The sequence below is a fragment of the Branchiostoma lanceolatum genome, chromosome 14, assembly GCF_035083965.1.
Source record: "Branchiostoma lanceolatum isolate klBraLanc5 chromosome 14, klBraLanc5.hap2, whole genome shotgun sequence".
In the NCBI taxonomy this organism is placed as follows: Eukaryota; Metazoa; Chordata; class Leptocardii; order Amphioxiformes; family Branchiostomatidae; genus Branchiostoma; species Branchiostoma lanceolatum.
The window spans coordinates 730499-742525 of NC_089735.1; the positions used below are offsets into that span (position 1 = coordinate 730499).

At 44.0% G+C, this 12027-nt stretch overlaps 2 protein-coding genes across 2 annotated transcripts; both read left to right on the forward strand.

Annotated features, from left to right (window-relative positions):
- Nucleotides 1-4149: 4149 nt before the first annotated feature.
- On the forward strand, nt 4150-6177 carry LOC136448647 (collagen alpha-1(I) chain-like). Its single transcript, XM_066448284.1, has 3 exons — nt 4150-4518; nt 5492-5654; nt 6020-6177. The coding sequence occupies exons 1-3, from the start codon at nt 4300-4302 to the stop codon at nt 6175-6177; spliced, it is 540 nt and encodes a 179-aa protein (XP_066304381.1). The 5' UTR covers nt 4150-4299.
- A 1422-nt stretch (nt 6178-7599) lies between these two features.
- LOC136448648 (fibrinogen C domain-containing protein 1-A-like) lies at nt 7600-11524 on the forward strand. The gene is made up of 8 exons (XM_066448285.1): nt 7600-7861; nt 8509-8590; nt 8739-8823; nt 9275-9492; nt 9833-9943; nt 10372-10615; nt 10865-10867; nt 11069-11524. Exons 1-8 carry the CDS (start codon nt 7604-7606, stop codon nt 11382-11384), a joined length of 1317 nt encoding a protein of 438 aa, XP_066304382.1. The 5' UTR covers nt 7600-7603; the 3' UTR covers nt 11385-11524.
- The last annotated feature ends 503 nt before the right edge of the window (nt 11525-12027 follow it).

Genomic DNA, 12027 nt, shown 5'->3' on the forward strand with positions numbered 1-12027 from the left:
GAATTCGAAGTCATGCTTTACAGCCTCACCGGAACACAGACCACAGCAGATGAGGCCGTGGGTAGCAGTATTATCTCTATTTGATGAAGGCCGTTTTTAAAAGATATTTCTTAATTATTTTAATAAAGCTGATCTACTCGCGAGGCAGTATGCAAAGATAAGTGAAGTCAGCCATATGCAACTACTGTGGTCATGATGAATCATATGGCTTAAGCTGACGTAAAATAAAGTGTAAAAGTGTAAAAAGGGTAAAACCAAAAGTAAATGAGTTCCATCCCTACCCCCTAGAGTCGTCGGCAGTGTAATCTTGTTCGCAAATCCTCCGGCGTTGTGCACAGATCTCTTGGCACGGTGGTGCACTTCAGCTCCGTACAGGAAGGTGGCGCTTTTATCACGTCCCGCTCCATCCTGCTGCTGACGGTTGTTCGGGCCCCGAGGACCGACCTGTCGGGTGACATCAGATACACTCAATTAACTCGGTATTGTTGGGATGACGGTGTCGGTGTGTGTTTAGAAACCAGCCTGTCGGTAAAGTTGTAGCCTGGCTCGCCAGGGCGACAGGTTGGCGACGGTCCGACTCGGCCAAGCGTGCATTGCGCACTCGTTTATCGGGCCTGCTGGTCTAGACTAACTGCCGCAGGGGACATGTGTTCACACACGTGCGCACTCGGTTATTTAACCTCGTAACTGCTGCATGCCAAGGCGCCATAATCGATTATCAATTCGTTAAGTATGGTATCGTCTGTTAAGCATAACGAACCTTATATTTCGCATGTACGATTGAACCATGCACAAGTTATCCCCTGAAAATCTGACAGCTCTGAAGATCAAGGCTATTTGGTGATGATACGGAAAAAAAGGATTTTGGGAAGTTTTCAAATAATCTGCAGAAAATCAAAGTCATTTTACTTTTACTGTCAGCGTCTTAACTTACATCCGAGAACAATCAGAACCAAAATGCAAGGAATCGGTCACCGACTAATAAAAATGTGTTGAATGGGCGTACCTTCATGTCCAGGAGATCTCTCCACTGTTGTATCTCCTGTACCTGGGCATCTATTTCCTTCAGGTGCGACAGCTGAGCTTCCATGCCCTTCAGGTGCGACAGCTGGGCTTCAATCTCCTTCAAGTGCGACAGCTGGGCTTCCATGTCCTTCAAGTGCGACAGCGCGGACTTTGTTTCGCCCAGTTCCGCCCCCTGCCTCACCATTACGAACATGGTGACGACCACGGTGACGAAGCTCACAATCACGGCCGTGGCAGCCACGATCAGCGTGCCCAGCCCGTCAGGTACCCGTTTACTCCGCGCAGCTTCGGGGTAACTCATGTCGTACAGCTTTTCGGAGCCCATCGTTTAGACTTTCCGCCCCCGAATAAAGGAAACGCACGGTGAATCAAATGCAAGCCCGGTCTGCACAAAGATCCAGCCGAGACTGAAAAAGTAATAAAATTACTTTCAACCCAACAGTCCTGTTCAGTCATTGGTTAGAGTATCGTGCGACGTCCATTTCCTCAAGCGTCAGTCATATTTCAGTCAAATCTGTGGTGTCGGAGCACATTGTAGACCGTCGGGTCCGAACCGAAGTTTGACGAATAGGGTTGATTCGCCCCCGATGATTCCCGACTGCCGATGTCAAGTCGCTCGGCACAAGGAAGAAATACCGATCTAATTGGTGCGCCAAGTGCCCGAGGGTCGGTTTGTCAAGGGACAAAAGGTATCATTTTAGAAGCTCAAATCACTTTAAATGTGGAATAAGCTTTGGATATGCCATCTAGGGTTGTCCCTCTAGACAATGAAAATTGAATGAGTGATTTTCGGAAACTTATTTTGTAGTTTGATTTTAGGTCTTATTCTATCAACAACCACTGGGGTCACTGGAGCCAGCAATGGGTCATGTTCTGTCTGCTTATGTTACTGACGGAGACTCGGTGCTGTAGGATGATCTCGGTCAATTGTACGTTGATAGAAAATTCAAAAGTAATTAGATTTGATTTATTTATGATGCTTTGTAACAATTATCGGTAATTTGGATTTAAAGTTGGCAATTATTTATATCAGTTTTTTCTTGTGGTGTTGGAATGACGACGAAATAAATAAAGATGCGAAGTTTTAGAAACTAACACTTCAGTTTGATTTTGGCTCTGATTATATCAAAAAGGATATAAGCCAGGAGTTTACCAGTCCCCTCGACACTGCGATACACAAAAATGCTCTAGTGATACTTTTCTTTACAAGCTGATGACAGTATCGCAATCCTACTATGTAGTCTAATATATCGTTGGCCATTAAAAATGTAAGTATTGATTATTTTTGCAATTTTTACGAATCGGTGATTTTTAGGTAAACACAGAACTCAAAGTTGGAAACGAGTAGTCAGACCCCCAGGCTGTAACAATCAGCACCTCACTGCGTCTCTAAAACCGGTCTGCCCTGACCCCACAGATCAGTTAAACTACTGTCATATTACAGTAAATGATATCTGTTTTGTGATCTGGTCTGTGATCTTATATTTCAATAGCGGTAGAAATAGGCCCTAGAGTAAGGTGTCTGTTAAGGTGTAGTTAGGCAAAAGTGAAATACTCTCTGCCAAATGAATCTTTCAATCGTGGTGGCGAGGAACCATCGGTCCCATTCGCCTATCTTCGGGTTGTACTCGTCGTCTGTCGGCATGATCCGACAGTCTCCGATGTTCTCCGAATTACCACGTGCTTGAGATCTGGTAGTCTAAAAAGACATTATTTGTCTTAAGTGGTACTGTATAAGGACTTGGGATGTATTTCACCTACTGTCTTTTTCAGTCTCTTATGTTGAAATACTTGTATGCCGAAGAACTAGAGGAAACAGCGCTTTGTTATCAGCATACCGGCACCCCTCTCTTCCACGCACTTGCTGACTTCGGTGACCACAGCTGTTTTTCAGAGAATGAGAGGTTAAACTGGCTCTTCATTCTGTCTTGAAGAAAGGAATATCTCAGAAGAAAAATAGGACAATGCTGACATTGTCTTGCCCACAGCCGTATTAGTCTGTTATCATCTTAACTCATATCTTGTGTCTAAGATATATTTTGACTGTTTGGTGGCCAGAAAGACGATGAAGGCGTGTTTTTGAATTTCTCAACACAACACAACACAACAATCTAACGTGACTAGGTTTGAGCCTGTAACAAGTAGTTACACACTTCGTCTCTAGAACTGGTCGTCCCTGACCCCGGGGTTCACAAGTCAGGCCAGCTGCTGTTGTTGACATAATGATTGACGAAACATTTCTACGCTGTCTGTTCTCAAATCTCACATTTTCTATTTTCATCGTTGCAAGGAACAAACCATCATCACATTAATGCAAGTTTAACCCCAAAGAAAGAGATTCTGGTTGCAAAAACGATAATTTTGCGTTGTTAAAGATTGGAAGACAAACTTAGCCCCAGGTAGTTGTCACACTAATTACACTTGTATGGCTACATTCTGCCGAGTTAATCTTCCAAGGCAATCGGGAAACATCGGGCCCAATCGCCAAACTTCGGTTTGTACTCGTCGCCTGTCGGGAATGGGCCGACGGTCTCCGATGTTCTCCAAACTCCGGCATGCTTATTCTTGGCGTTTGGATGTCTAAAAGGCATTCTCTGCCATCGGGATACTTTTTGTTTACTTTGACCCTTGAAAACGCAGTTTTTGGACTACATTCAAACAAAAACGTCAGAAAGATACAATTTTTTCCGTTTTCCTCCATCGTTGAGACTTCGCCAGTAAAATGAACAGACAAAACACGACCTCTCACTCAGGCTCCGGTGACCCCAGTAATTGTTAACAGAATAAGCCCTAAAACTAAACTAGCTAGAAATCACAATTTCCTTTTCTATATCTCAGAAGGCCACACCTATATAACATCTGTAAAACCTAATCCACAAACTAAGTGAATTGAGACTTCTAAAATGATATCTTTCATCCGAAAACAAGCCGACCCTCATTGACCCTCAGGCACTTGGCGCACCAATTAGATCGGTATTTCTTCCTTGTGCCGAGCGACTTGAAATTGGCAATCGGGAATCATCGGGCACGAATCGGCCTAATTCGCCAAACTTCGGTTCGGACTCGTCGTTTGCCGGGTTGGCCCGACGATCTCCGATATGCTCCGAATCCCCAGGCATAAAAGTATAAATGACGTATGAGGAAACGATATCTCTAACCAGTGGATGAATAGCACTGTTGGATTCAAAGTGCTATCATATCAGTTCTTTCGGGCAGGTTAGGCTTGCCTGTGGATCGACGTACAAATAGTTTTTCGGTTAGAAATCTCTGACAATGGGCTCAGAGAGGTCCGAGACCGGGCGGGATCGGCTGGGAATGATCGCAGCGCTGATGGTCGCCGCAGTGGTGGTGATTGTCAGTTTCCTCACCATGTTTGTCATGGTGAGGCAGGGGGCGGAACTCAGCGAAGTCAAGTTTCAGCTGTTGCACCTGAAGGGAATGGAAGCTCAGATGCAGGAGATGCGACAGTGGAGAGAACACCAGGACATGCAGGTACAACAGATACTTAACACATGACGATATAGTTTATTTCCTGCTCTCATTAGTTCACGAATAACCCGCGATTTACATTTTCGGTCCCATGGTTTAGGGTGGCGTACATGTATTATGACGCTTAACGACAAATCGGAATTGATACAACTGTGTTCAGATTATTTTTTATTTACTATTTCTACTTTTCCAACGCATTTCCAACGCATTTCTCTCACGATTAACATTTTCCGACCAATGGTTCAGGGTGGTGGGTAAGAACGTTAAAAAAATCTGATACTGTGCAGATGGTTTTATTCAGCATTTCAACAGATAAAAATCATTTCTAAGATCTTCGCTAAAATGTCCCAGATCACGAGGGCTAACGTAGTACCTATGTAGGTAATGAACTGTGCACAGTTTCCTGTTCAACCACATAACCACCAAGCCACCCCCGAAACAGACCAAGTGTAACAAAATGTACCTCCGGTGATGATGTCTGTTGATCTGTTTTTAAATCTATTCATTATTGCAGTTTTACCTTTGGTTGAAATACGTGTAATGTTTTGAGTTATTGAGTAAGAAATAAAATAATTGAAAGAAACGGCACATTATTATGAGCAACAGCAGTGTCACAACGCAGCCTTGTGTAAATTTGCATTGTACGTCGGTATCATAAAGATTATGTTATGCTTAACAAACGATATTAAACTCCAGAATCAATAATGGAGCCTTCAGTCGTATCGGCACAAAGTTCACCGTATGTGTGCCCAAATGTGCAATGAGGAGAAAATGTGTCCCCTGTGGCCTCTAGCCTGGACTAGCAGGCCTGATAAACGGGTCCAAAATACACGGTTGGCAGAGTTGGACCGTCGCCAACCTGTCATCCTGACGAGCGAGGCTACAACTTAACCGTCCGGATGATTTTCCAACTTACCACACACTGGCCCTCCCAGCAATGCGGAGTTAATTGAGCGCATCTAATGTCACCCTACAGGTCGGTCCTCAGGGCCCGAACGCCCGTGAGCAGCAGACTGGAGCGGGGCGTGACAAAAGCGTCACCTTCCTGTACGGAGCTGAAGTGCATCACCGAGCCAAGAGATCTGTGCACAACGCCGGAGGATTTGCAAATAAGATCACATTGCCGATGACACTTGGGGGTAGGAAACACTGATTGTGAATTTTGTTACCATTGCATCAATACGAATACAACTCACTCACTCACTCTCTCCCATAGCTTAGTCAGCCGTCGGGGCAGCATAGCTCTCAGTCCAATCCACAACAACGCCACCGTGGAAACTCAGTCTGCATAGACGGCAGAAAGCATTCTTATTTATGGTACCTTTTCTTGTGGTTGATGTCCCGGACAGGCTGCAAAGCTCAAATAACACCTTCTCTTAGGCTTGTTCACATGTTTGTAAAATGAGGCTTTTCAGGCACTGATTAACATAAAGATCATACCAAGCCAAGATCGTAGTTTTCCGGGTGATAATGACAGGATCCATTCTTTTAATCCGATGAACAGGATGCCTTGCTGGATCTGCTGGACTAAGAGGACCACAGGGAACGCCCGGTCCTCCTGGAAGGGACGGTCAGCCAGGCGCACAAGGCCCGCCCGGCCCACAAGGCCCGCCCGGTACGCCCGGATCTGCTGGACAGGTATTAGGAAGAAGCTATATCTAAAGGCATTAGCAGTTGAAAAGGGTAAAAGGGTATCAGCAGTTAATAAGCAAAAGAGATAAATCTGAATCTCTGAATTAAAACCAATGTAGCAACACATCACAAAGACGTATAGTTTTGCTGCTTTCAAATAAACAAATAAACAAATAAACAAATGACCACCATTGTCTGGTCTTAAGTTAGGACTGGGCTTTTCAAAAGCATCTACTTACATACTATTGCTGTCTGTGCATCTAACGTCATGTATAGAAGCTTAACTTGCTTACATGTAGTATGACGTAGTAAGCTTGAGCATTGCAAGCGGCAGAGGTCTAAGTTCGGTTCCTTCACAGCGTAGGTCGTCGGTTGAATTAGAGTCCAATCCAAAAGGGACGGACAAAGTTATGCCCATAAGAAACGATTTTTTTTCGCTTTCCTTAAGTTGAGATTTTTATTTATTTTTCCCCTCAGACACCAGTCACGCCACGGGTCACTTCCCCACCAGGGATGACCCATCTCACCCGACCAGAGAGGCCCACAGCGGGACGAACTGTCCCAGACATCGCCCCCATCGACCCCACCACCTCTGTCGGTAATTATCTCAGTCGTTACCGTTACAACCATTTCATGATAGTTAAGGTCCTGCAATGAAGATTTTTGTTCGTGGACACGCGCCTACCATTCCTTGTCGAGGTGTTTTAACTGATTGCCATTGCCATTGCCATTTCCATTATGTGTTACCTGCATTCTATGACGTGTCTCCCTCAAGTGATGAGAGTAGACCATCATTATTATTTATGGTCACAATATCATAGAAATTTGTATTGAGCATAACGCATAACAATTCATCGAAATAGTACATTTCTGCATATTACCATTTTGTTCGTTTCTGTCTAGTTCCATAAGATCTTTTGATTACCAAAACAAGGTCTTCCTCTTCCCCAGCGGGATGTTCTATACATACATGGAAACATACAAAAATGGCAATACAATCGTATATCTTGTCCATTGTCGTCTTTATAGGGCCATGGTCACTGTGTGGTTTCCAGAAGGGAGCTGGCGGCTGCGGCTTCATACAAGACACGAGCGACGACACCGACTGGGTTTGGGGGAGTCATGAAACTCCCACCAGTAACACCGGGCCGCCCCATGACAACACCTTTCGGAATAACACAGGTATCATATTGACATTCAATGTATTCCACTGTACAACTGTAATCGTTGCATCTGTGACCTCGGTACATTTAGCCCAGCCCACATGCAATATACATCATTAATCAGTATTGTATCATTGCTCAGGCTTGCATAGGATTGATTTTGATGCCAAATCAAATCAATCAGTTAATTAAGGACATATTAAATTGCCCCGATTTAAATTTTATCAAAACCATATCAATAGGTAAGCAGTTGATCTCTACAATGTAATTCCTGTTACTCCCTAGGGAAGTACATGTACGTCGAGGCCAGTGGCGGCACACCGGGTGACTCAGCCCGGCTCATTAGCACACCGTTGAACCTGGGTAACACCATCTACTGTCTGAACTTCAACTTCCACATGTATGGCACCCAAATCGGCACCCTTAACGTGTACGCGAAGCAGCGCGGCAACAGCACCCTTGGGGCGGCCATTTTCGGCAGGTCAGACTTCCAGGGTAACCGCTGGAAGTTCAGCGAGTTGTCACTACCAGAACGGGGAGGATTTTTACAGGTTAGGAGCAACATTTTATCGCAATCAATATCAATTATTTTGATAGCAGTTTTATCACTATCAATGTGAGGGCATTGTTTTGCGTCAGAGCTGACTTCTGAAAAAAAATACTTTCTAAGCATCACCCGTCGTCATTTGTCGTTTGTCACATTCCATAGGGTATTTCTAGCAGGTTCTTACTCTTAGTACTGCAACTAGGTGTCGCTGCTACAGTGTGAAGAATGCGGTCCCAAATGTGACTGAGTTTGTATCCCCCTCAGCATGGTCCATGAGTGGAGTAGATTTTTAAACTTTTGTTTTCCAGTGATTTCCTACGTCTCATAACCATGCCGATTTATTACGTTATCACAGATTGAATAAAAAGACTCTTTTTACACAACGAAGAGATTTATTCAACCGACGTTTCGGTGACCCTCTGTCACCTTCTTCAAGGCAATTCTGACTGGTTCACATAGCAATACAGCACAGGTGTTGCTGCTTATACATATTAATGAGATGCAAACGCAAATTATTTACATATGTACAATCACAGGGGATGACATCACTATGCAGTGCCAAACGTACAGAAGTGTAACACATACACAACTAGAGTCTTTTTATTCAGTAACTTACCAACCTGATGAAACTATTCACGGACGTTATCACAGATTGTGTTCGAGACTATCCGCGGCAGCGGCGCTTACGGCGACATCGCTATTGATGACGTCGGAATGATAACAGATTCGTGCAGTGAGTAGATCTACGTCTTTTTGAATCAAAATGATATTCTGTAAAAGATAGATGTGGACGCATTGTGGAAATTCGGTGTAACACAAAAGACCTACAGGCACTTGTCGCAAGTATGAAATAATTTTCTGTCGACCTTTTATCTCAACAGTACGCCTTGTTGGTGGAAACACCTCGGCCGAAGGAAGGGTTGAAGTACTTCACTACGGAGAATGGGGAACCATTTGTAATGACAGGTACTTTATATTCGTGTAATACTTTATATTCTAAAGGTGAGTAATGCAAACTCAGCTTATTTATGTATTTCCAATTGATTTTGGACTACTTTTGAAAAAAAAACAGTTTCTCAGGCAATTAGATTGGATATGATTTTTGAGACGGTCAGACGTTTCAAATAGCACCCACTACTTTCCGTCAGTGACTCTGAGCAAGATTTGTCATTTAGCAGGTTTAACACATTTCAATGAGGAATGCGCCAGAAGTTGAGAGAGTTTTGTGTCCTCGAACTCTATGAATTGATAAGCAAATAAAGTGAATACAATTCCTGATAGTCCAATGAAAAAAGAAAATAGACAAATTCAATGTCAGACAAGATTGATGTACCTGAGAAATAGCTCCTACTGTTTTGAAAGGCTGTTGCTGTATAGCATTGTCTTGCAATGACGTAATGCACCATTCATTCTCTAGGTGGGGAGCCGAGGACGCCCAGGTGGTGTGCCGTCAGCTGGGGTACCGCTACGCCAGGCCGGTATCATCCCAGCGGTCCTTCGGGCGGGGAGGCGGGCATATCTGGATGGACCAGGTGGCCTGTACGGGAAACGAGTCCAGACTGACGGAGTGTCCGCACAACGGCTGGGGCGATCACGACTGCGCACACGACGAGGACGCCAGCGTCTCTTGTTATGGCAAGATTGCTTTTTTTTAATACCTTTATTCGCCTTATGGGATAAATAGTACAAATACGTGAAGGGCCACATCCAACACAATTGGCGATCAGTTCGTCGAACAAAATAGTGAATGGTACGTTTGTGAAGGTTAGATAAGTGGTGAATGATAAATTATGTTTAAAGATGTCATAATGATTGAATAAAAGAAAGAACTTACTCTCATAAATAAATAGATAAGCAATGTGTAGTTTGTGAGAAATGCTAATGATCAGTATCACACTTTTAGCTGTTATCATCTAGTTGACGCCATAAATTAGTACTATGATACGTTTGCAATGCGTATCGTTTTTGTCCACAGATTTCACAGGCTGCGACGAGTACCGTGCGTCAGGGCGGAGAGCAAGCGGCGTGTACCCCGTGTTTTTCTACCCGACCCGGATAGGAATCTACTGTGACATGGACACTACAGGTACTGTAGAGCTGCGAAACATTCCTCTCGGCTTTATTACACTTCTTCTGCAAGTCAGAATTCTCTTTCTATCGTAGCCCTTTAAGACGATTCAAAATTTACTGTTCGGTGCTAAAAGTTACCTTATTGGGAAGGAGTACTATATTTGTGCATGCATATAATTATCTGTTTTATCCAAAATTATATTGTTCGATTCTGTCGATCAATGATATTCTTTACATCTATGTACATCTTTAACACGTTAGCGAGATGGGGGTCACCAAAACGAACCAGAGGTCCTATGTTTAAAGTAGAACATCCTAGAGAGAGTTGTGCACTGCCGCCATGCATCAGCACCTGATGCCCGCTGATGGATAATTGATTGATTGATTGATTGATTGCAAACATTGATTATTGCACATTGATTCTATGAGATTCTTTTCCCACAGGAGGCGGCTGGACTGTGATCCAGCGGCGGCAGGACGGGTCGGTCCCCTTCAACCGGAACTGGGAGGAGTACAAACAGGGTTTTGGCGACAAAAAGGGGGAATTTTGGCTTGGGAACGAGCTCATCCATCTGCTGACCAACTTTAGAAACCACCAGTTAAGGATTGACATGGAAGATTGGGGTGGAGACAAGCGTTTTGCCTCGTACAGCACCTTCAGGTCAGTGCATTTTCATGGGACAACTTAGTTAGGCTCGCTCCTGAAGCTTCGCCAAAATTAAGGCACGCATAGACACACAGACACACATACATTCATTTCTCAGGGTAGAGATTGCCATCTGGCAGAATCGGTGATTCTTTCGAAAGAGATCGCTATCATAGACTTTATCGACAGGGATCAAATCAATCAATCAACCAACCCGTAGTGCTGCAGATAACCTACAAGGGGACTATAGTGCATGACGGAACAATTAGCTTACGTGGTAAATTTGGAGAGTCGGTGAAAATCAGACGTTTCATATGCATTTGTCGTCGTTGAGAACATCACCGGACGTCAACGCGGGAAACTACGATCACCACTAGTCCTTGTTCTCTATCAGAACAACAATGGGAATAAAAAAACTAATTAATGCAGATAGTATCCATTTTCTTGTGCCATCTTGTGCTAATGCTAATGCTCAAACATACCGTTCCCGTCCAGGGTGTCTGGTGAAGCAGACGGTTACCGCCTGCACGTCTCAGGTTACTCCGGTAACGCGGGAGACGCCATGGCTCATAACAACGGGAAGATGTTCTCCACCATGGACAGGGACAATGATGCCTGGGGCGGCTACCATTGTTCTCAGCGGCGCGGACAGGGCGGCTGGTGGTTTGGGAGCTGCAGCCACTCCTACCTCAACGGCCGCTACCTGGGCAACTGTGGGAGTTCTTGTTCACGTTATCAAGGTGTGCTGTGGTACTACTGGAAAGGCTGGAGTTACTCCCTGAAGTCTGTGTCTATGAAAATCAGGCCATAACCAGAGCATCATATTGTAGAACATTTTCTGTGGAATCTTGCTGCACCCATTTTTAGCAGTCCTCACATCTAATTTTTCCTTTTTATTAACAGCGTCAATGGCTTTTGGACTGGATTACAATCATTTGGCATATTCGTTTATCAGCCCAAGGAGGATTTTAACCTCCTTGATCAGCCACGAAATTACCTAAGCAGATTGAGGTGTCGGTTCACAAGCATTGTTAGTGAGACATATTGGACAAATCTCAAGAAGTTTTCAAGTAGGTACGTGCTGCACAGGGTCAGGATAGGCTGCCATGGTCATACCGGGGACTACTTTCCTGTGTAGAAGTTAAAATTCACATACATAGATAGTTTCTGTGACCAACCTTCCTTTCAAGAACGATGTTCTGACGCTTGTAATCTTGAAGCTATCATACATGTAGATTATGTAAGAACTGACCAGCCTATATATATATATATATATTGGTACTATTATGAGTGGGTCGTTTCCCTTTGATTTAATAACCCATCGAAAACTGAAACAGCCATTTGGGAAAATTTCATATTGTTTACGGCGTTAGGCATTAGGCAAAAGATTGTGTGGTTATTCAATTACATGTTTAGGAGATTATAGTAGCAGAAATCATCTTGGTGTACCCTCT

Coding starts and splice junctions, on each gene's coding strand:
- LOC136448647 (XM_066448284.1), top strand. CDS start 4,300: ATGGGCTCAGAGAGGTCCGAGACCGGGCGGGATCGGCTGGGAATGATC. Junction 4,519..5,491: donor GAGAACACCAGGACATGCAG/GTACAACAGATA, acceptor GTCACCCTACAG/GTCGGTCCTCAGGGCCCGAA. Junction 5,655..6,019: donor ATTGCCGATGACACTTGGGG/GTAGGAAACACT, acceptor TCCGATGAACAG/GATGCCTTGCTGGATCTGCT.
- LOC136448648 (XM_066448285.1), top strand. CDS start 7,604: ATGTACGTCGAGGCCAGTGGCGGCACACCGGGTGACTCAGCCCGGCTC. Junction 8,591..8,738: donor AATGATAACAGATTCGTGCA/GTGAGTAGATCT, acceptor TTATCTCAACAG/TACGCCTTGTTGGTGGAAAC. Junction 8,824..9,274: donor GGAACCATTTGTAATGACAG/GTACTTTATATT, acceptor TTCATTCTCTAG/GTGGGGAGCCGAGGACGCCC.